Source organism: Mycteria americana, chromosome 1 (assembly GCF_035582795.1).
Source record: "Mycteria americana isolate JAX WOST 10 ecotype Jacksonville Zoo and Gardens chromosome 1, USCA_MyAme_1.0, whole genome shotgun sequence".
NCBI lineage: Eukaryota > Metazoa > Chordata > Aves > Ciconiiformes > Ciconiidae > Mycteria > Mycteria americana.
In genome coordinates, this window is record NC_134365.1 from 41,511,008 (window position 1) to 41,534,719 (window position 23,712).

Here is a 23,712-nt window from a genome sequence, read left to right on the forward strand (position 1 = left end):
CTACTGATAGGATCTCCAAGAAGGGGTGGGGGGGGTGGGGGAGAAAAAAGCTTCCTTATTGAGAGAGTGTTAGAATATATACAGTATTCCCTAAGTATGCATTTACATGTGTGTCTGAACTCATTAAAATTGTTAATTGCAGAGGAAAGTTCATCATTCTTGCTTTATTAATAACAGGCCAGCACAGTTTTCCATACTCACTTGAAGCTTCTGTTGATGTCTGTAGCTGTTTAGAGTGTGCCTAGAATGCAGAATCAGGTCCACTTGAAATACTTTGCATATAAATTAAGTTGCTTTGCTTCATTTAATTGGCTGATTTGGCTTTGTTGCACTAGTGCAAATCCACTGATAATATGGAATTTTGTTGGATTAACACTGGAATACCTGACACCAACTTTTAACCTTATGTTTAGCAATCTTACACAGAATTCTGATTTTAGTAATCTGTGTTTTATAATGAGACAAGAAAAATGCAACATGATGAATTCCTTCAATAACTACTAGCCAAATAAAGCTTTTTATTTTAGACAAAAGACCATGGGTAACTGCTTCAGTGGTGGAAAAATTTTTCAAGTTTTTAGAAAATTAGTCTTATTTGAAAGAGGTGATAATTTCACCAGAAAACATGTATCTAGTTCTATCAGGCATGGATGCACTATAGCAAGATAAAGTGTAACATTTCAAAAAGTTTATTTGTTTGTTGTTTTTTATAAAATAATGCTCCAAAATATGTATAAAACACAAGAAGTTTTAGAAAAAGTTAATTAGATACTTTATTTTCCTTATGGGCTACCTATTTTTTTCTCCCTCGGCGTTAGAGAGTATCATATTGCAGAATAATGCTTACAGACTGATTAATAATAGGTGCCACCATTTTCATTATATCAAATCTATCCACCCATCCTCTTCCCTCAGAGGAATAATAGATGATTAATCAACCTCTAAAATTCTGATAAATGTTTACCTCATATCTAAAATTGCATGGTTATTTCCACTGATGGAACCTTGGAAAGTGATATGTGAATCAATACCACTCAAAAAGTCTACATATGTGCTGCCTTTACAGTTACGTAGTTGGCTCATAGTCTTTTTCTGGAGGCATGCAGGATGAGAAAATATTCTTATCGAACCCCATAATTCAACCTTTTAAGTGTAGCTTCTTGTTTCTGCAAAGAGATCATTGCATGTGGGTTTTCTGCAAATGTGTAAATATAAGTCTCTACCCAGAAAGGTTCCTATTCTCTATCTGAATTAAAATCTCTTTAGTTCCAAGGAAAACAGTTACAGATTTGATTGTCAAACTAAAGCCTTCCTATTCTCTACAGTGGCATAATAAATGTCATTTCCTCCTTCACAGATCTTTTCATAATTTGACCCATTAACTGAGAACATCGATTTGTTCTCTGTAAAATACACCAGAAAAGAAAAGCACCTGTAGAAGAATGGTGAACTACTCTCTGCTTGTTTAATCATTTGCTTACATTTGTAATTCTGCAAAGCTCACAGAATGGTTTTTTGGACTTGCGCAGTCACAGCAGTGCTGTGTGATAGCGTGCCTCAGACCTACATGCAACCGGTACAGAAATAATCAGCAGTGGAAAACAATGACCGTCTTGAGCGTGCTATGTGACCGTAAGTTCTCATGCCCAAAGAAAGGTGAAGTGCCCTGTTGTTGTCTCAGGGCAGAGTGAACTCCCTGAAGGCTGTTTGAACTGAGGACTGTGCTTGTTTTACATCGTATAACCAATATTGGCTGACTTTTTTTCACATATTGATGAACGAAACTGAAGTTTGATACAAGGGGAGGGGTTGTTTATTTAACATCAGTGTGGTGTCTGCAAATTTGTAGGAAATTTGTAGGCCGTTACTTTTTATCAATTGTGTTGCAGTACAGGTAGTAAGAAAGTGATAAAGCAGTGTTCAAACATTGTATACTTTGTACAGTTTGTTCCCCCCTCGCCCCCCAAACCACAATAGTCAAGCAATGTCTTATTTGGTACATCCATGAATCAAGTGCTGTGCACAGCTAGTAACTGCTTTGGTTTTTTTGTTCGCTTCTTTTCTAGGTTTCTTGGTGTTACGCAGTTTTCTCCTACTCATGCCAGAAAAGCCTTTCCTTGCTTTGATGAACCCATCTACAAGGCCACTTTCAAAATCAGCATCAGGCATCAAGCAACTTACTTATCTTTGTCCAACATGCCAGTTGAAACTTCTGTTTTTGAAGAAGATGGATGGGTTACAGATCACTTTTCACAGACCCCTCTCATGTCCACGTATTACCTAGCTTGGGCAGTGTGCAATTTTACATACCGGGAAACTGTCACCAAGAGTGGAGTAGTTGTAAGTATTTCTAATGTTGTATCAAATACATTTCGTTACTTTGAAAACCCTCACTTTTTGTAAGGGATCATAACATCAAGTACTTAAGTATTTTCTTGATTAGCATTCCTAAAATTTGCAACTTTATTTAATGATAGCGTGTATTGTTTGGGACCTTTTCTGAAGGTTTGTCTGATGCCTTTTGTAACTGGTTAGCTTAGTAGGTGTGGTTGCCTGATGACTTTTTAAGCTTCTAAATATGCCATTTCACTTCACTTTGATTTTCTGGGGACGTTTTCTCTTGCTTTTCCTGTAGCCTTTTCAATACCAGTGTTCGTGGGACTATTTATTAAAAGAAAGCGGTAGTACTGGCAGCATTTCCAGTCCCTTCCTTCAGTACTGACGTGTCCCTTGGTGTGCTGTGTGCTAGCTTAGGAGGCTGATAAAGTGATTTCTATCTTAGAGCTCTTGCTTAGGAGCAAGACTTTACAAACCTATCAGCTTCCTGGGGAGGTCCAGGTTGATGGAAGCACTAACTTTCTGGAGCTGTTGTTTCCAAATATGGCACGATTCCAGGAGTTAATGCTGTGAGAAAAAAAAAAAAGAGAGAAAATCCTTTATTTATGTCAGTTTTGTTTTTGTTTACAAATATCAAGCTCAGAACTGTATTAACAAGCCAAAACATACATGAGAAATGCTGTCAGCTTAATAGAATGTTTCACAGTGCTGTCATCTTGATTTTTCAGGTGAACATACAGAGAAACCCTTCCTTCTTAGTTAGAGTGTATAACAAAACAGAACTAGTTCTGGAAGCAGAGGGCTAGGTGGCAGTTTAAACTGTGTGCCTGAGCAAAGAGGGTGTTTACCTCATACTTCTGCAAATGCTCTATGACTTTGTGCTGTAGCCTGGGGCATGAGGAAGGACTGCAGGCCTCCCTTCCATGGCTAATCAGGTCAGGAAACTTCTCCATAACCACTTTTAGCTAGCCTAAGCATTGAGCTGCTGTGGAGGGAGCTAATCCCACCTTCTCTGAGCCAAAGGTATTCTTTGCCTTCCTTGTGCCAGCCTTCAGCTCTGTACAGCTGTATGATCTGGCTGAAGACTGACCTGAAAAATAAATGAAACTGTGGTAAGTTTTCAACCAAATTAGTTCTCTGATCCAGCTTTTTGTGTGACTGCCAGAGCCCTAGTACGGATTCAAGGCTGCACTGGTGGAAGGTGGACCTGGGACAGCCCTCTGCATTGGCATCCCTCATTTAGGCCATACTGAAGTGATCAGGAAATGTCTTGTTTTTGTCACTGGAACAGCTGGGTCAGTCAAAACTGGAACAGTTTTGTCACTGGAACACTGGGGGCCCTTCACTCCTTTACAGCCCTTTCATACCATGGCCAGCAGGCTATGACACTACCCTCTGGCCCCACGAAAGGGGAGGAAGAAGCATGGCTAGGAAATGGTTCTCTGAGATGCTTTAACCTACAAGGATGTGGGAACTGCTGAGGCCATGCTTGCAGTCCCAGTCGTTACCTGTGATGGCCTTTGGGTTTGTGGGGTTTTTTTGTGTGGTGGTGGTGTGGGGTTTTTTGGTGTTTGGTTGGTTGGGTTTTTTTTGTTTTGGTTTTTTTTTGGCTATGTTGTTTCTTTCTCAGTTCAATGAGTTGAACTAATTTAGAAAAAGGATCTCTCAAATGCCAAGGCAAAGAAGTAAGGAGGGAGAAGTGGATGCCTGGTTCTTAGTATTGCTACAAACAGATTAATTATCTGTAAAAGAGGGGTTGCTCCTGGGACGAGGAATTGGTTGCCTCTGGCTGTTGTAATAGTCATAGCATCATAGAATGGTTTGGGTTGGAAGGGACCTTAAAGATCATCTAGTTCCAACCCCCCTGCCATGGCCAGGGACACCTTCCAGTAGATCAGGTTGCTCAAAGCCCCATCCAACCTGGCCTTGAACACTCCCAGGGAGGGGGCATCCACAACTTCTCTGGGCAACCTGTTCCAGTGTCTCACCACCCTCACAGTAAATAATTTCTTCCTAATATCTAATCTGTATCTACCCTCTTGCAGTTTAAAACTGTTACACCTCGTCTTGTCACTACACTCCCTGATAAAGAGGAGTGTTCACTGGCCTAGTAGAACAGGGTGAGATATCAGGCCATTTCTTACTCCCTATCAACCAGTACCGAAACAGACTTCAATCTAGGTAGGAGTTGATGATTTTCATTATAATGTACTCCACGTGCTGAATGATTTAGTCTTAAGCTAAGAATGTCCTGGTATTTTTCAGCTTTAGAAAGCACTAATTACTTGAGGTTCTCCTTTAAGATGGAAGTTTTTAGTGTATACTCTAGTAGGTAGGTCTCGTGTTCCTTGTGCTGTAATACAGTGTAATGCTTGCAAGTTTGTCCTACATAATAGTGCCCTGTTATCTTGCTTTGAAATGTCCTAGACTCATCTGAGAAACAGCTGCAAGCAGCTCAGCTTCCGACATCAGTGTAAGCAAATACATGAAAGCTGGGGGATGGACCTCAGTACCATCAATTTGAAAGATACAACCTTCTTCCTCTTTAACTCATTTTCTTGTAGTGTTATTCAGAGCTCATATCCTGCAGACTTTTGCTGCTTGAGTATGTTTGATACCCTGAAGACAGAGGCACACTCATGTCTTACAGACAGTAATTGATAACTTCCTGCTGTTCTCATATTTGGCAAAACTGTTCTCAAGACTTTAGATTTAACAGGAATCCAAAGACAATATCCAAGTATTAATTTGTTAGTAATTTGTGGCTACTAGGGCCTGATAGTTATGCTTGAGTCTGTTGGTTCAGTGGATGTAGGACATACAAATGTATACTCCACCAGCTTGACAGTACCATTGTACAGAACTTTGCCAACAATTATGCAAGTCAGTGGATAATCTTTGCAAAGACTTGAAGACCAAAAGCCTATATAGGTAGAGATAGTCTCTTACCCCATAAAATTGTTTGGTTAGTCTAGACTTTTAGCTCTTGTTTTTTATAGTAACGCTATCACAGAGGTATGTTGATGCCCAGGCATACCAAAACAGTTTACACTGCGTTATTGGTTAAATATATTTTGCTATTTTTCAGTCCATTTGTGATCTGATCATCTTTCATTGTTGTTCAATTTTGTTGAAAGAGTGTCTCAAGGTATGAACTCACGGCAGATGCTTTAGAGCTATGTTCATTCAGATGAATTGCTGAGGTAATCCATCTTTTTGAGTCTTTCATATTGCAATACCAGGAGTTCATGGACACTACTGGGTGAATTAGAAATTACCTGCAACCTGACACATGCAATTCTAAACTTCTTGGTTTCCTCTGAAGCCACTTGTTCACTAAAATTTAGTTGCTCCCATATCCATGGCAATGAATGTAAATGTATGATAAAAGTAAGTTTGCTTCTAAAAATGAATGAATGTTCAGGAAAATTAACTGAACCCCCATATTGAAGCATCTTGATGAGCAATTTCTTGCACTGGGGAATCTTACTTCAATTACTGCAGTGTATACTGTATTTATTTTGTAGACATATACTAGACACCTAAAAGACTTCAGCTTGTATATACTTTTGCTTTTGTTTTGGCACTTTCTTGAACCTGGTTTTGGTTCACAAAGCATTTTTTTGGGGGGGGGGGGGGGAGGGAGGGAAGGGGCACGGAAGTGTCCTTTCAAATTTTGACAGCATGCTAATGATTAAAATCTCACCTCTCTTCCAGCTGACCAGTCTTACTAAACTGCTGTGGTCAAGGGTAGACAAACTCCCTGAGGAATAAAAGAAACAGTGAGATTAAAAGCAGGTTTGTTCCTCAAAATGGTTAAATGTTAGCTGTTCAGTTTTTCTCAAAGAATGACAGTGACCTCAAAATTAATTTCAACCTAAGTGTGAGATTCAAATACAAATCAAGTTGTAAATAGAAACTGACTTTTGGAAAGCTTAGGTAGCTAATCAAAATAGTAATTTTGATATATCCTATATAATTCTTGCAGACATGAAGATGTTCTATATTTCATACACTAAAATTCATTTGGAAAGGGGAATAAAGACAAGCAGTGCTTTTCTAGGTGCACAGATCAGTGGATGTGGGTCATTAGCGTAACTCTTTAGTCCATGTGAGTCTGACCAGAATCCCTTCCAGAGCAGGTAATTTAAAAGCAGAGTTGACTTCTTCCATGTATTACAGATACATAATAAGATCTTCAGATTCATCTGGGATTACAGGCAATGATTCAAATCACTTGATTCTTGTGGAAAGGACTGTGGTGCAGTCATCTATGCTGCTGCGGACTAGGGAGCAGTATAGTTCTACCAGGGTGCTGCCTGAGGTAATTCTGTATTAAGGGAGGAGGGATGCCCTTACGAGCAGGCTTAGCTGATTTTTGTATGGCCCTAGAGCCACTGCAGCTGTGCCAGCTGTGGTTGGTGAAAATCATGGGATCTGTGTACTGTCATCTTTGCGCAGTACAATAATCCAGAAAACTCCACTGACTTTCACATGCTTGCTTGCTTCTACTCATATGTTGTGTTTCCTAATCATAACTCTTATGTATGTTCTTTGTCAGTAGTTCTTAAAAGCAAAATATTGCTGGCTGGATTGTAATGTCTGTCACATCATGTCTGTGTCTCTTTCCTTCATTGTTGTCTTTATCTGCCCTTTCAATCCACCAGGCCTTTTCCTACTATTGTTACTTTATTTTTCCCCTGTCTGGATTTATTATTACTGTATTTCATGTTTAGCTGTACTTCTATTTTCCAAACCCTCAGTTTCTCATCATTCCTTTGTCAGGTGAACATGGAAAGTCACTATATCCTGCATGTCTTCATGTCTTGTCACTGTCTCATAAGTTATTTTAATTCTTTTTTTTTTTTTTTTTGCTAATTCTTTCTCTTTTCAGTTAGTGGAAAGGAGTGAGCGCTCAGAGACAAAGCAGAGTATATCAGTGGAGATGAATGCATTGCTGGAAAGAGATGTTTCAGGGAGATTCATCGTCTAACATTCTTCTCTTTTGCTGTGGATGGGGTGTGGAGATAGGTATGGAAAAAAAGTGCCAACTGGCAGCTTTAAAGTGGCTCTTGGCAGGGGGAGTATCTGCTAAAAAGAAAAAAAGGAAAGTGCGTGGAAAGGAGTGGAGTCAGGAGGAACTGTGGGTGCAGGGGTTAGAAGAGCAAGTGCAGGCAGTGCCAAAGCAGATGGGAACGAGCAGCAGTGAAAGGAAGTGGCTATCTGGCTGGGTGGTGGAGAGTGGGAGGAGGAATGTCGATGAAAGGCAGTGCTGAAAGAAGAATTTTGCGTGGTTTCACTTCTGCTACTCCCGCTCCTATTCCAAAATGGTTGCAGCATATGTTGCAGGACTGGCAGTGTGTGGGCCTGACCACAACTTGGTCAGCTGCACAGGGTAGGACCTCCACTGGCTGTCTGAATCCATGTGCATTACATTTTGAAGAGAGCTCTACAGCCTTGCTTTTAGTTTTATTAAACATTACTGTAGAGTCATCAGTGCCGAGTAATTTGTCATGATACAGAGAAAGACCTTGAGGCTAAGAAAGATCTTATGAGAAGAGTCATACCACAATAAGGCCAACCTTTATTGCACTGCTGCTGTTTTGTTATTACTTTATCTAAGATGTAATTAGAGATCACAACCTCCTGGTTAGTAAAAATCTTAATTCAATACTTTACAGTACAGTTAAGTCTTATCCTGGCCAATGAGGAGGAGCTGTAATAATCTGGCTAAAGGAGAATAAGATAATTACTGTTTCCATAGTGCTTTCTGGCTTGTAGAGGGCCTGCATAAATGTCCTGGCACTGAATTCTCTTAGGCTTGTGTTTGGGGGGCTCACTCAGTTTGGCTTGGCATCACACAAAAAGATAGAGTGGTCTCAAAAATGGGATCTGTGCACTAATAGTCACTCGATTCTGCACAAGTGAAAAATCCTTTTTTCCCGGAAAGGGCTGGTGAACAGAGTCACATAAGCAGACTTAGGTTGGACTCAGTGCGTGTCCAAGAACTCATGTTAGTTCACGTCCAGCACCATGGGACCATGGTTTTATACTTGTCCTTAAGACAAGATGACTGGAGGTAGTGTAGTGCTTCTAGCACTCCCGGAGAGGCTGGAGAGCTGGGCTGGGCATTCCCTCATCTGCAGTGCAGTGATCAGCCTGAGGAGACTGAAGAGCTGACTTTCATTAATAGCCTTAAAAAAAAAAAAAACATCAGGTTGAACAACTATTCAGAATAACTTTTTCCCCAGTGGGTTCTGTCATTTGTTAGTTACTAGAAAAAAAACAAAACCATGAGTTCTCTCTAAAATAACTCTGCGCTTATTGTGCAGTTCAGCCTGTAGCTTTTAGAAAATTATTTTGTATTTGAAAAATGTATTAATACTTTTACATAATAGCAGTAATGACCTCAAGACCAGGCATTTTCTGTCAGTTAATGACTACCTGGGTTAAAGGCCTGAGGCTCTGCCTTAGGCCCTCTCTTCAGCTGCTGGTTATTAACTGCCAGCAAAGTCTCTCCATCAGTTATTATTTATTAATCAGTATTGAAGTAATTGTACACCAGATAGTTCTTTGTGGGTGAGCAAATTGGTTACAGCAGAATGATTTAGCTATCAAAAGTAGAATTAGTCCTCAATTAAAATTAAGTTTTCTTGCTCTGCAATCTGAATTTAGTCCAGCTCCAGAGTTGAGCTCTACTTTCTAAGCCCACCTATACCTGAAAAGTAACTTTTGTTAGCCCATCACTTACCACTGGGAGGCCACGTGTATCTGATAAACAGATAGCAGCTAATGTGGGAAGCATCAGGCATATTTCTGAAGCCTGGTGTAATGCAGACTTGTAATGTTTAATCTTTATATGTCCTGGAATGCTGCCCTGATAGTGATATGGTGATACTCATTCATTTTTTTGTCTTTGTTACAAATGTCCCACTCTTGCCTTCCCCAAAATGGCTTTCATCAAACAGGTAAAGATAAAACATATGTTACAAAGAATGTGATGGGAGGTATGCAGTTATACTGAGCTAGAAAAGCACACGCGCATAGGAACATGGATAGGTGTGTTTGTGCTTTCCTTTGCTTTTGTGAAATTTTCTCTGTAGTAACAACAGAAAGGCTGGTTCTGCAAGTACCTTTTATCCAGTTTAGTGCGTACTATTGTGAATTGTTTTAGTTAAGTGGGAATCCGTAATATACTACATTAGTAATCGAAAGAAATCATAGCTTTTTCAGATTCACCACATCAATATTTATTTACCCATTCTGTTTCAGGTTTGTGTATTGAAAATGACTTCTAGTTTATTAATTTTTAAATACTATAGCTACAAAATATGCTGCAAAGAAAAAAACCCTATGTGATCAGCATCCATGCTAAACTGAATATGCCAGGGAATCTGTTAAAAACATAAATTGCAAACTTGCAATCCATTGTTATTGATTTCTGGTTGAATTTGCAAGTCGAATGCACTAGGAAAACACTGTACATGTATTGTGCTTACTCCTTTAAAAAAGTGCTCTCCGTCAGCACTTGTAGTACATGCAGCATTTAAATGTGATATTTATTTTATTAGCATAAACTCTCAGCTGCACTCTGCAAATAATATTATTGAGTTGAAAGACTTGAATTTGGGAACAATGTTTTGTTTTGGTTTTGCCTAGGAAGATCACCTGTAAGTATCTGGTGGCAGTGGTGTACTGAACTTTGTATGTAGTAGCAAGAAGACTGTTGAAAAGCATAAATTCTTAATTTATGGCTAATTTGTAGGCTTATGGCTTGCTTTCATTAACAAGGAGCAGAGAGAGGCAGCACCTGTGATTGCTCTCCTGACAAGCATCAGGCCAGGGTCTTGATTGCAATTCCATACCTTCAAGAGCATTTATTCATCTAGAGTCTCTTCTGGCTCATGAAAAGAAAGAAAAGTCTGGGACTCTTGGTACTTTCCACTCCTTCCCTGCCATTTGCTCAGAGGAGAGTAGTGTGAAGTCCCTGCAGTTCCTCCCATTTCCCACATTACAAGCAGGGGAAGGAGGGAGATGGAGGAGGAAAGACTCTACTTCCTTTTCCTTTCATGTACTAATGAGCATATGCTTAGTAGTACGTACTGTGACAATATAACTCATAGTGAAGACTGAACACTCGAGCTGTGCTCTGCTTTCTGTACTACATTCTTTCATGTCTCCTTATGCCTCTTATGTTCTGCTGTCATATTTGACTTCATTAACTTATTCGTTAAGGTCTCTGTCCTTGGCATCAACATGAAGTCTGCTTTCTGACATCCAAGGAAGTAGCAAGAGTCTATTAACATGTTTCCATAAGAGTCATGCTCTTGCTGTAAAAGCAAAAATGAAGTGCCGAATAATCTGTAGGAGGTATCTCACCCCAGGACAACGTAAAGGTGAACATGTCCCTGCACCAGCCTGAACATCTGTCAGTCAAACCAGTGTTATCCCATATACCTACCATAGTAACTGCTCTCTGTGCAGTGAAAATGGATTACTGAGGCAGGTGGCTTAGTTGACATCTAGTTGAGTGACAGATGCAGTATTCGTGAGGGAGGAGAGTGATGTGTACTTTTATTTATTTATAGACCAGTCTCTCCTCGAGGGTTTAGGTAAGTTTTAATCGTATTTTTCATACAGAAACAAGAAATTTAGGCTATTTTTTCCCAGTTTTTATGGCCAGTGGTGGGAAAGAAACCACTCATTTCAGAGATTCATAACTGTTGTCAGTCTAACCGCTCCTTTTCTGACAGTCACGTCTGTAACAGTCACCTTTTAGGCTTGCCTTTAGCTCAGTTTTTTGTGTTGGAAAACCGGCACAAATGCCGTCTTATTTTTGCCTTTGTCCTAGTATTTTTTGCTCCCTGGAGTGGAGGAAAGGCTCTATGGTTTGTGGCGTTATTCCCATTTGTACTGGTACAGCACCTAGTCTGTTTGATTTTCTATAAAGATGTCTGTAGGGTTAACAAGACTCTTTCATTCTTCCAGTGGGGTGCTTTCATACTTCAGGTACCTCTTCTGAAGATTTTTTTTTTTTAATCGGATGCCAGAATGGCACAGCTTCATAGGATGCCAGAATGTGCTTTTCTAGGGTCCAGCCTGGCACAGACTGGCTTCATGTGTCCTTCCGTCCTGCTCTCCAAGGGTGTTGTTTGCACAGGGCAAACTGCAGCTGTGGGAATAGCCAGGGTGACTCTCGACTGCCTTGCAGACGGTGGTTTCATTCTCGAGTTGATTCCATCTCGTAGCAGCTGCTGTGGCTGCGCAACTGCTCGAGCCGTGCACGTGGCCCCATCCCCTGGCACCCCTCTCATGCAGTGGGGTGGGGACAGGTGGCAGAGAACCAGCTGCGTTGGCCTGGTTCCACTGAACGGTACCCCTAGGAGATCCTCCACTGCTCCTGTCTGGCAGCTTTCTGGCTGCTGTTTGCTGTTGAGACAGCAAGAGCAGCCAGAGATGAGAACTGAGCCTGTTATCTTCTTATTTGGAACAGCATAATTTGAAAGCAGATTATGTTTCTCTTTGAAGGGTAAATGACCTAAAGTGTATTTAAAAAAAAGTTATCCCACAGTGGATTATCCTGAAAAATATTTAGCAATGTGTTTTGTTTCACAGCATGCAGCGGAGCTGTGTGGCAGTGTGGGACAGAACGAGAAGAATAATACTTTATTAAATTGAAATGACTACAGTGGGGGAGGGGATAAGAAGCAAAAGGTGGTTATTAGCATTCACTGGGGGCACCTCTGGGGGTACCCACACTTTCTTCCCTCTCGCCCTCCCTTTCCCGAGAGCAGTGGATAGTTCGGTAGTCACAGCAGCTTGGAACCTTGGTTAAGAGTACGTATCCTCAGGACAGCAAGCAGTACCTTAGTTAATAAAGATAAAAGAAGGGAATAAAAGGTGGAGGAGATAAAAGAAGAAGGGAATAAAAGGTGGAGGAGGAAGAAAGGGAAGTGGATTCCTATGGATTAATTTTAAAGAAAGAAGTATACCTACTGAATCATTTGCATACCACATATGTGTTTCTGATAGTTCTCCAGTCCTCTGGCTAAATAAATCACAGTCCGTGGTTGAACAACAGTACATCATGCTGTGTTTTGTTTTACTGAAAAGTGTTCCTATGTGTTTAAAATTTGATAATGTTGTTTTGGAGTAAGTTCATTGTTACCCTTTAAATACCATGGGGAAAAGAGGGAGACTGATTTATACCTGGTGAGAAAGTTTTGATAGTTTTCTGTCTGACCTGAGTAATTCAGATAGAAGCCCAAATCTGTATGTGGGAATGTCAATGAGTGATAACACGTACTGCTTCATTTAAAGTCATATGTATAAATGCATATGCATTCATAAAATAAATAATTATATTTTTGGCTACTGCTGTGTCAGAGAAGACATAAGCTTTTTTTCCCCCCAGACTAAAGGAATAATTCTCCTCATCTTACTGAAGTTCTGCTAGCTGGATTCAGGTGATGGAAAGGGAGTGATGCCCAAACTTGGTTTTCTTCTCTTCATTAACCTTTGTTTTTCATTCCTTAGCAACTCCATATGTTTAAAATGTGTTAAATATACAGTTCTAGAGTAGGAGAACAGAGTGATTACAGGGAATATGTGATATATTTCAGTCCACAGTACTTTTACTATACCACCTTTCTGTGATAAGCACCAGCAAAGGTAGTAGTAGCATTCTGCCCTTATTTGGAAGCCTCCTATCATCCCATGCTCAAGTTGTATTCATGCAAATATTTGCCATCTACTTGCACAGAAAGTATGCATCTGTGATGCATATAAAGTGTATGTTTACCTTTGTGCTTGAATTTAAAAGCTCTTGCTATTCTAGTTCCTATTGGGAAAGGAATGTATATTACTACTTCTCTATTCCCTTTGTTTCTTTTGAAGGAGTACATAGCAGGGGTTTCTTCTGGAACCTGAGACCTTCCTCAGTTTGAGGCTTAGTTAGGATTCTCCATGGGGCTGTGATTCTTAGTATGCTTTATTGTGATCTGCTGCTTTACCCACGAAATGTGGAGTGGTGTTTCCTTTTTGTGTTTGGTTTAAAAAAAAACCCACAAGGTTATACTTTACTTTCCTTAGAGCTGATTAATGTTTATTCTTGAGCCAAGCCCATTTGGTCTGAACTGGAAATTTAGGCAGTTAATATGAACAGTTCTAAAATTGTATTGCAGTCACCCATTGACCCTGATGATCACTTTTAGAAAAGTTTTAATATGCAGAGTATTAAGAAATAGAGGAGATTCTATTAAGTTTTCTACTTAAAAATATTACATCTGTTGTGGACAAGGGATAGTAATGAGCATATTAAAGTTAATAGGCCCCAAGACAGTAGAAAGATTACTTCACTGCGAGTATGGTATCTTGGTGTAGAAAAAGAAAGTTTGAAACTTTTCCTTGTGTCTCTGTATCACTTGGCTTGTGATAATCCACAAAGGACTGGTCATTCAGAGTTGCCGTGGAAAGTATTATATAAAATTTGTCGGCCAAGTAAAGTTACATTAACTTCTGGCCACAAGAAACATGTGAGGCATACAGAGGAGATATGGTGCTATCTTAGAGTTAAGAACCTAGTGTGAACCTTTTCAAAACTGATGTGGAAAGCATGAGGAGGCTTGAGAAAGTGAAAGGGGATGAAGGCAGCCACCTCTCAGAAAGCTTGGGACTCCTTGCTGTGAAACAACTTTGAAATGCCTAACTAGCTTGTATGTGAGAGTTGCTTGAGCAGCAGAAAAAGTTCAGCGAAAGCATAATTTAGGTATGGAAATGAAGATTTGTAATTTGCATGGTTACAATAGGGCATATTATAACATTTGTCTTTACTACAAAATACTTTGATGAGTCACACATGACTAGGAATGATTATACTACCATGAAGTATTGTGAGGATAAAAAGGATCAGTGAATCATAGTGCAGCTGGTAGTGTAGAGTTGCCTGGTTTCATAGTTCTGTTATTCCAGGGTGGATGGCTAAGAAGAAATATCCTGAGTACTGTTTTGTACGTATGTATGTGCTTTAGCAGCATTTAGGTATTTAAAAACTTTTAATTATACAGTCTATTCCCTAATTAAACTCACCAGTACAATGATACCTTGCAGTACCTACATGAGGAAGTCCAGAAAAGAACAAAACTAATTTCCCTGCAGAATCTATCTGCTCTGAAAGATGCTTCCTCTCAAATACAGAGGAGACTCACTGATGCTGGGGTGTTTTCATGAAGTTGAACTACTGTAACAGTTACAATAAACACTTACAGGTTGAAGTGCTTTTCCATATTTATTGAGCTCTGTCACCTGAACTTGGACAAGCTCCCCCTCTACCTACCAACCCTTAAACAGAGATTTTCATATCCTTTTCTTTCTTCTTCAGTGGCTGCTTTGTGGCATCTAGTCATTTCAGACTTGCTGTCTTTCAGGTCCAAGGACTTCCGTGTTTTTCATTCAGCAGACCAAGTTCAAATAATGTCGCTGAACCATAGGTTGCAGTTTAGCATTGTATGTAACACAGTGTAGCTGAGAGTTGCTACTGAGCAGAGTTGTTCCCCCCACCCTCGCCTGCACGCTTTTGCTATATCACTTCTGTCAGATCTAGTGATCTGTGGCTAAACAGTGAGCCTGTTCACTGCAATAATCCAAAGGGAAACTAATGAAAAAATTTAATAACCTTTTGACTGAACCATCTCACCCAATGTGTGGATAGTCCATGGATCTAACTTAGGAGGAAGAGGAAATGTATGACTGTCCTTTTTAGTGATATGTCATAATAACTGTGGAGTAAGAACAATATAAAACTGTCTATGAAAGTATTTTGGCACTCTTACTCGTGGAGGTGTCACTCCTTCACATGCAAGCTGCTGTCATTGTTACTCAGGTGAAGAAGTTCATGCTAGGTGCTTGGTATGTGTGAATTACAAGTGAGACCCTTCAGAGGGTTGAGATGTTTTTACTGTTTCTCTATCTGTACCTCACCTTCCTGATTATTAAGAACCCGTTATCGGTTATTTCCTGGAGTCTAGCTCTGTTGGGCACTATAGTTGGGGAAAAACCCCCTGTATTATCCACTAGGAAGAGGGACTGTGAAGGGACCCACAGCCAGATTGTTAGATTGTGTTAGATTACACCAAAATATTTTCTTCAGTCTTTTCAAAAAAACCATGCTTATTGTAAGAACAGCCACAGAGGAAAATATTTTACTGTGTCCTATATGGAGACCAGTTTAGAGATGATGACCAGTGGAGTATTACTCCTAGATTCCAGCTATTAGTGACCCTGACCTGGAGTTATACATGGGCCACTGGTTTAATAGTCGCCAAAGGACCTGCTCTCTGTGAATGTACATTATCCGTGTTGGAAGCTGTTGCACTTTGCTCTCCGTGACAATTGGTGGCAACAAGATCTGTATTTTACTTATATGTCTCGTTTACTTAAATGCATTTATTCCACATTTTCATTGGCTGCCCTCTTCTTTTGCTGTGACGATCAGTGACTGGTTGTTCTTCATTCGCTTCTTGTGTACCAGTCCTGATTTTATAGATGGTTTAGCTGTCCTTTTTCAGAACTCAAAAATTCTTAATCTCTTCTTGTATGGGATTCACTTCCCATCTCTTCTTATTCTTATCACCTTTCTCTAGGCCTTGTAATTTCTACAGTTTCTGTTTTGAAACACTGAGTGAAAGAGAGGGGTGGTGCCACAACTGCCTGCAGTGCTCAAAGTTTATACGCTTGCATTTGTTCTGTGGCGTAATAATGTTTTGTTTTTTATTCTTTCCTTAATCAGTTGTAACATTGTGTTTGCCTATTGATTATCTGCTGAGCACTGAGCTGATGTTTTCAGAGAGCTGTCCACAGTGACTCCAAGAATTCTTCCCTGAGCTATAGCTAATTTAGACTCTATTACTGTGTATGTATAGTTATGGTTATTTTTTCCTTTTTGTGTTACTTTGCACTTACCAACGTTGAATTTCATCTGCTGTTTTACCAACCAGCCACTCGGTATCATGAGATTCACCTGTACATATGACTCTTCTGAATAATTCTGTACAGACTGCAGACTTTTCTGCTTATAGGTCCATGTCAGTTCTGGACACGTTCCTTATTGCTCGTCTCTGCTGGTGTGGCAGAAGAGTCCATGGCTAGCGAGAATGTGGCAGTTGCATGTTCTGTTTTGTGGCAGAAAACTTTGGTGGAACTTTACTGAAAAGTCTTGCTGAAAAAGATTCTGACAATGTGATAATATACATGCCTAAACAGGTGAATAGAGAATATAAAGGTTGTTCCTAGAAGTCATAGGTAATTATAGTTCAGGTCACTGCTGAGTGAGAAGTCTAGTAACATTAGCAATTGCAATTGCTATGCTGAAGTTGACCAACGTCTTCAACACTTTCAGTGTATTTTAGTGTCAGCTGACCTGATGTAGGTGTATCTGTTCTGGAATATTCTGAATCACTCTTTAGGTTCTATTAACTCTATTGAACAGAGCTCCATTGACTGACAGTGGAGGTTCAGATACCATCTTGTATGCAGACGTATACATCACAGAGACCCTTTAGGATCTGAAAGACATCTGAGGTGTCTGCTTTGTGTAGCATCACTCTAACTGTAAGCTGTAGTGTTTTGACTGTAATTCTGTTACATTTGTTTTTTGAACAAATCTTAGGAAATTAAATGTTCTGTTTTATTTCAAGAGGAATGTATTGTCTATCATGACATTAAATACTTTGGGTTTGTTTTGGTGGGAGACAGTTTTAAGGCAAACTTGATTCAATACTAACAAACTAAGAATGGCAAGTTCAGCTGGTGAATTGAAAAAGTCAGTTGTTTGCACATCCCTGGTGAGATGCTAACACGCTTAAAGGCTAAGTACTAGGACACTGGGAAGATTTTTTTTTCTTCTTTATATTTCCAGTTTCCCTGATTTTTATGGAATGCTAGTAATCTACAAATGTAACAAGTTGAATGCAAAAAAAATTTGTAAAAATTGTGGTTCTGGTATGTGGAAAACTGTGTTGGCATTGGTCACTTCATTTTTTGTTAAAACAGTCAAGGCTGCAGTGACAGGAAGATAATTTCTCTTCTTAATAGAGAGCACATTAGAACCATGAAAGAAACATCATGTCGTTGTTTAAAAGCCTGTATATTCTGGAGAAGGACAGCTAGTGAAGTATTTAACTGATCTTTATATAGCTGGACAATGCCAAATGTACAGCTGCTTTGGGAACTCCAAAATGGAAAAAAGTCGGACCTTCCATACCTGAACTTTTAATCTGAAATAGACTGTCTGTGGCTTTGTACCATTTTCTGCTCATCAGCATTCAGCAACACTGCAGGATAGAGGAAAAATACAGAAGCGTAAGAAAAAGATAAAAGGAGACTGGGAGCTGAAAAAAGATAAATGACTTTGCCGTCAGTGCAGTATAATGAAAATCAAATCAGTGCTTGGCAATGCACAATGGCCCGGTATGGCTAACCCCCGACAGTGTTTTAAGTAAAATGCATGCCTTTTGTATTTTATTCTTGTATTCATATAAAGATGAATGACTTTGTTATTAGTTGATTGCAGGGGAAATAGACGTCCTGATTCTGTGAAGTCATAAGAATGAGTGTGACTTACATGTTTAGTGTCTGTTCGGTTATTGGCTTTGCCAATAATGGAATTTTGTTGCTGCCAAGGTAAGGCCTGTTACAACCCCTCTTTGGTTTGTTTGGGCTGGGTATAAAAAGATTCTGCAAGCAGGATACACTCACCTTAGAAGTGTAAAACAATTATTTGTTTGATAACGGACACAAAAGATACCTAGCAGTTAATGAGCTACTAGGCTCTGTGCTAGTGTGTTCAACATTGCTCACGATCTTTGCTGGCCTGGCAGGCATTGGCTGGGGAAGAAGGGTTGTCCTGCGTGGCTCCTTTCAGTAGACCCTCAGTGCTGCTGAGCTGCCATCTTTCACCAGCTCTGATGACACTGATGATGGTGATGACTGGAGTTGATGATTCCCTAAGTTCTCTTTATGGTTTTATACCTTTGTGTTGGTGTTTTCTTCTTGAATCCCTGAGCTAGCGATGATGTCGTCTTGATAATCTTAACCTCTGTACCTTTCATGTTTTTATCTGCCTCCAGACTTTCTCATAGCTCTTCAGTAGTTACGCAGCTAGTCAATACCAGAGCTGGACCTTGGCATGCAGGCAGCTGAACCCCTGGGTGGTGAAAGCAGAGTTACCAGAGGGGTTTATAGGCTATAGTGGTAGTATTTACATGACCAAGTTACATTGTAATTGAAAGTAGTATGAAAAATAATTTTAATGAACTTATCAATTTCATTTTATCAAAATAAATAATAAAAGTACCTTTTCTCTGTTATTTTCAAATAATATTCATGTTTCAAATTATTATGCATTGGCATAGTGCTGCACTGTTTATGGGAGATGCACAATGGAAACATAATTCATTTTAGAATGTGCTTATACTGGAATCAAAACACGAAAAGGAATCCACAACAACTTTGAAAGACTTCTGCAAACTTGCATTTTGTTCCCGATTGGATCTGACAATGTATTTTTAATGAATGTAGTCTTGAACATCTGCAAACTGTTTACAAGCTGGAATTTTCTTTTCGAATAGCTGACTCTGGAATCACAGACTCTGTAATCATGGATGCTGTGTCTCCGCAGTACCTATTTGCAATATAATAATATAATAATCATGATAATAGCAATAATGAAATCCCTTCCCTCCCAGTTAAAATTCAGTGTTCTGGATAGCATTTCATACTAGTATAATGTGCTATTGGCTGTTTATCATGGCTCACAGATGACTGCAAATGGCCTCCAAACACCTTGTACAGCTGAAAATACACTCATTTTCTGGGTTGTTCCTCTCCAGCTTCTTAATTTTAGTAAATGAATCCCAGAATCCACAAGTGTACATGAAACTTCTGAACCAGAGCTCTTTTTTTCTTTTCAGATTAGATTACAATATACAAACCTGTTGGGAGCCTTGTTTTTGTGTCCACAGAATGAACTCGGGTTGCTGCTAACTCTCTCATCACGGGCGTTAAGTGAGGCAGAATTATTCACAGGGTCATATTGTTCCATCCATTCCTGTACTTTCTAAATATTTGTGTTGATATTTATTGTTGTAGATTTTAAGTCCTTGAATATGTCCATCTGAATGCAGTGCAATGTACAGCTCTGAAAGCTACCAGTATATAAACTAATGGGTAGGTAACATACCCACTAAGGTCAGAGACACCACTAATTTAAATGGAGAGACAGTATGGTTGTGATCATGCTGTGTAATGTGGGAGTAAATGCATTGCAGACCAACTCTTCAAACATTGCAGTGTTCAGTGTAGACAAACCCTTAATCTTGTATTTGCTTTCTTGGCTCAGTTTTCTTTTTAAACTTCAGGACCAAAAGGGAGTGAAGTGCTATCAGATCTTTTCCTTGCTGTGCTTACTGGCTTGCTTATGTGAGTGACCTGGTAACTCAATCCATTTCTGTAATTCCAGAGCCCTCAGTGACCTAGGATTTGGAGTTTGTTCCAAAATACCTGCCCTTTCTAGCATGTGATGCTTCAGTTTTTACGAGCTCAAAGGCCACCACCTATTCAATTGCTTTTTTTCCATTCAGTACTACCCTAGAGCTTTCAGAACTCCTATTGCTCGAGAGCCTGAAAAACCCTTAGCCATCTCAGCAGTAACGACAAAGTAAAAATCAGCATTCGAAGAAGAGTAATTTCTCAGGGTCTTACATGAGTGTGCTTTGCAGAGTGTGCAAGTGCATCAGTGAAACTTGGGTCAGAGAAGACCAATAGAGCAGCCTTTGCTGCTGCTGAAGGGTCTGTGGTATGATGTCTGGATACAGAAAATGATGGAGAAGAATGTGGAGAACGATGGCTGTTCAGCTGACTTACAGCTATCGCACAGCTCATATTTGACCCCATTCCTGCGTTGGCGTAAAATGAATGAAGCACATCTGTTCTTTTTAGGGAGAGATGAGTAATCCTCAGTGGAGTACAGCGCAAGTACAGCATGGTGATCCCTTAATTGGCACTGATTTAGCTGCCTCTGGAATGGAGAGTGGTATAGCAATGTCAGCAGAGCGTCATGTCCCAGGTCATTTACTGTGCTGCAAGTCAAGGCTTATTAGCTCAGACACAGCTCTGCTTCTGCCATACATGTGTCTGAGTGATGCTGGATGGTAACGCGCAGCGATGCCGGTGCGTCTGCTAGCTCCTCTGCACCATGCTCTGCTGCCTAGGGGAGCTCTCTCCTCACAAGCTCGGTCCAGGCTGCTGCTGAGATTGCTTATGCCTCCATGTGCCCTCTCCTCCAAAAGCTTACCATTTTCTGAGACTGAGCTCACCATCTACAGGCCTGCACTGATCTTGTGGTTAGTTTGGGGTTTTTTTGCAAGTAATGAGGCCCTTTCATTTTGTTAGAAAGAAAAACAGAGGTAAAGTACTCTAATAACTGTTTAACATAATCTGTGACTACTAACCTTATTTTCTTTTTTTTTTTTTTTTTTTTTTTTTCATGAGCAAGCTGGGCAATGATCAAATGCAGCTGTAAAAGTCACAAGGCCTGTTTGGATTTGTAAGCGCAATGCATGGAGTCACTTGGGAACGGCAGCTGGCTGGGTAGTGTTTGGGAGTCCCTGGAGTACAGCAGCTGGAGGCTGACTGTCTCGCATAGGCTTAATCCTTTGGGGTGCGGATGATGAGGTTGACTGGTCCTTGAACCAGGGAACATTTTAAGCTTTGGCCTTTAGTTTAAGGAGGAGTCAGTCAGCACTGTGAGCATGCGATCCAGCAGCAGCGCTTCGCCGTGGGATTTCTTTCTTGTTGCCTCATCATTTTTTTGTCCCTTTGCTCTGCCTAATAGGAAATGGCAGCTTCGAAGACCCTCATGGGGAAAGTGTAGTAGGTATTTTAGAGGCGGTAGCAAAAATCTACTTGAGAGCTTTTGGCAAAACTGGTGGCAGAATATTAGTCAGTGATATTTATACAAATGTTTTTCTTAGAAGCTTCTGGTAGCAGTTTCCTTCACTTCACGCACTGATCTGAAGACTCTCAGCTGAATATTAGTTTATACTTTCTCTGCCTAGCTCCTTCAGTCCCCTTCTCTTTTTAATAATCTTCCCATATCCCCGTGGCATTAGTGGCAGTTTGCCTTTTACAGAAGTCACAGGGACCGGTACTTCTCACTGATACTTTGTTGCAAATAATTAGAGTACACAAACAGTGGGACAGGATCAGATCCTTTGCCCTTCTCTTCTACTGCCCTCCCAAACACAGAATCAAGCACCAGAAACTTGGGGAAAAAAAGGCACTGGAGGTCCTGTTCTGGTGTGCTGAACCTAGAGAAAGCTTCCTTACAAAGTCCCTGCTTTATCCTTTCCAGTGTTTATATCCCATGGAAGCTTCCAAAAGATTTTGCATTTGTTCATGTCAGTACTTGCTGAAGTGCACAAATGCTCTTGCTGCCTATACACTGTTGATATTGCCCCTAATAATTGTACTTCATGTTTGTTAATCTGGATACCTGGAGGTGCAAATCCTCCAGTTGTAGACAGTTTATTGTGTGAGTACAGATAGGATGAGAGCAAATAAAGCCTGCCATTTTAAAGGTTTACCTTGCACTGTGCGGTCAGGGTATGTCTCATGAGAGGGAATGTTATCTTAGACTCTAAGAAAATGTTAAAAAGAGAGAGACTAATGAAGCTGTTATATTGACATGGATGTCAGCTGGAAGCTAAGCAGGGGAATAGCTTTCTTCATCAGCTAAGAAAAGGGAAGGAAGAACTGTTCAAACAACGGCAGTCTGCTCCACTGTCAGCAAAGGAATATATCTGTGCAGTCTGTTTTATTGTGCTTGGATGGCCAGGCCCAAAGAGTGGTGGTGAATGGAGTTTACTCCAGTTGGTGGCCGGTCACAAGCGGTGTTCCCCAGGGCTCTGTGTTGGGGCCAGTTCTGTTTAACATCTTTATCAATGATCTGGAGGAAGGGGTTGAGTGCACCCTCAGTAAGTTTGCAGATGACACCAAGTTGTGTGGGAGTGTTGATCTGCTCGAGGGTAGGCAGGCTCTGCAGAGGGACCTGGACAGGCTGGATTGATGGGCCGAGGCCAGTTGTGTGAGGTTCAACAAGGCTAAGTGCAAGGTCCTGTGCTTGGGTCACAACAACCCCATGCAATGCTCCAGGCTTGGGGAAGAGTGGCTGGAAAGCTGCCCAGCAGAGAGGGACCTGGGGGTGTTGGTCAACAGCCACCTGAATATGAGGCAGCAGTGTGCCCAGGTGGCCAAGAAAGCCAATGGCATCCTGGCTTGTATCAAAAATAGCGTGGCCAGCAGGACTAGGGGAGTGATCGTGCCCCTGTACTCGGCAGTGGTGAGGCCGCACCTCGACTACTGTGTTCAGTTTTGGGCCCCTCACTCCAAGAGAGACATTGAGGTGCTGGAGCGTGTCCAGAGAAGGGCAACGAAGCTGGTGAAGGGTCTGGAGCAGAAGTCTGATGAGGAGCGGCTGAGGGAACTGGGGTTGTTTAGTCTGGAGAAAAGGAGGCTGAGGGGAGACCTTGTTGCTCTCTACAACTACCTGAAAGGAGGTTGTAGAGAGGTGGGGGTCGGTCTCTTCTCCCAGGTAACAAGCGATAGGATGAGAGGAAATGGCCTCAGGTTGCGCCAGGGGAGGTTTAGACTGGATATTAGGAAATTTTACTTCACTGAAAGGGTTATCAAGCATTGAAAGAGGCTGCCCAGGGAGTGGTTGAGTCACCATCCGTGGAGGTATTTAAAAAGACGTTTGGATGAGGTGCTTAGGGACACGGTTTAGTGGTTGTCTTGGTAGTGTTAGGTTTATGGTTGGACTTGATGATCGTAAAGGTCTTTTCCAACCTAAATGATTCTATGGTTCTACGAATTAAAGAAATGATTGTGGCAAAAATGCTTCTGTCTTCCTATTTGCCTGACTGATTGATTGTTTAAGACCTTTAAACCTTTAGTGCGAGTTCAGTTTTGCCTGCGGTATGACCACCATGCCTGCAGCATCTAAAAGTTTGGAAAGCCCAGGTTTCAGAAATATTTCTTTTTCCATATTCCCATAATCCGTTGGACCCCATTGTTGCATTTTGTGCTAGTTAGCTTCCTGGGGAAGGAATTTCCCTGACTTTTTTATACGAAAGGGTTTTAATCCTTTTTCTTCTCTTAGACATGATCTTGTTCTAAACAAACTATATTAATCTAATGTTAACCAGCACATTGGTATGAACAAAGAGATCGGCTCTCACCAATTGCTTTATTTTGGCAAACCTGTGTGATAGTGATCTAGACCTAGTTTAATCTCAGCTGGGTAGCTGTCCAGACGCAAAC

The 23,712-nt window shown here is 40.6% G+C and overlaps 1 protein-coding gene across 2 annotated transcripts in view; it reads left to right on the forward strand.

The window, feature by feature from the left end:
* Positions 1-23,712, forward strand: part of TRHDE (thyrotropin releasing hormone degrading enzyme) — a 223,227-nt gene that overhangs the window by 5,172 nt on the left and 194,343 nt on the right. For both annotated transcript variants that reach the window (XM_075495695.1, XM_075495703.1), the window contains exon 2: positions 2,067-2,340. In XM_075495695.1, coding sequence (XP_075351810.1) covers positions 2,067-2,340 — 274 coding nt within the window. The remainder of the gene's footprint in view (positions 1-2,066; positions 2,341-23,712) is intronic.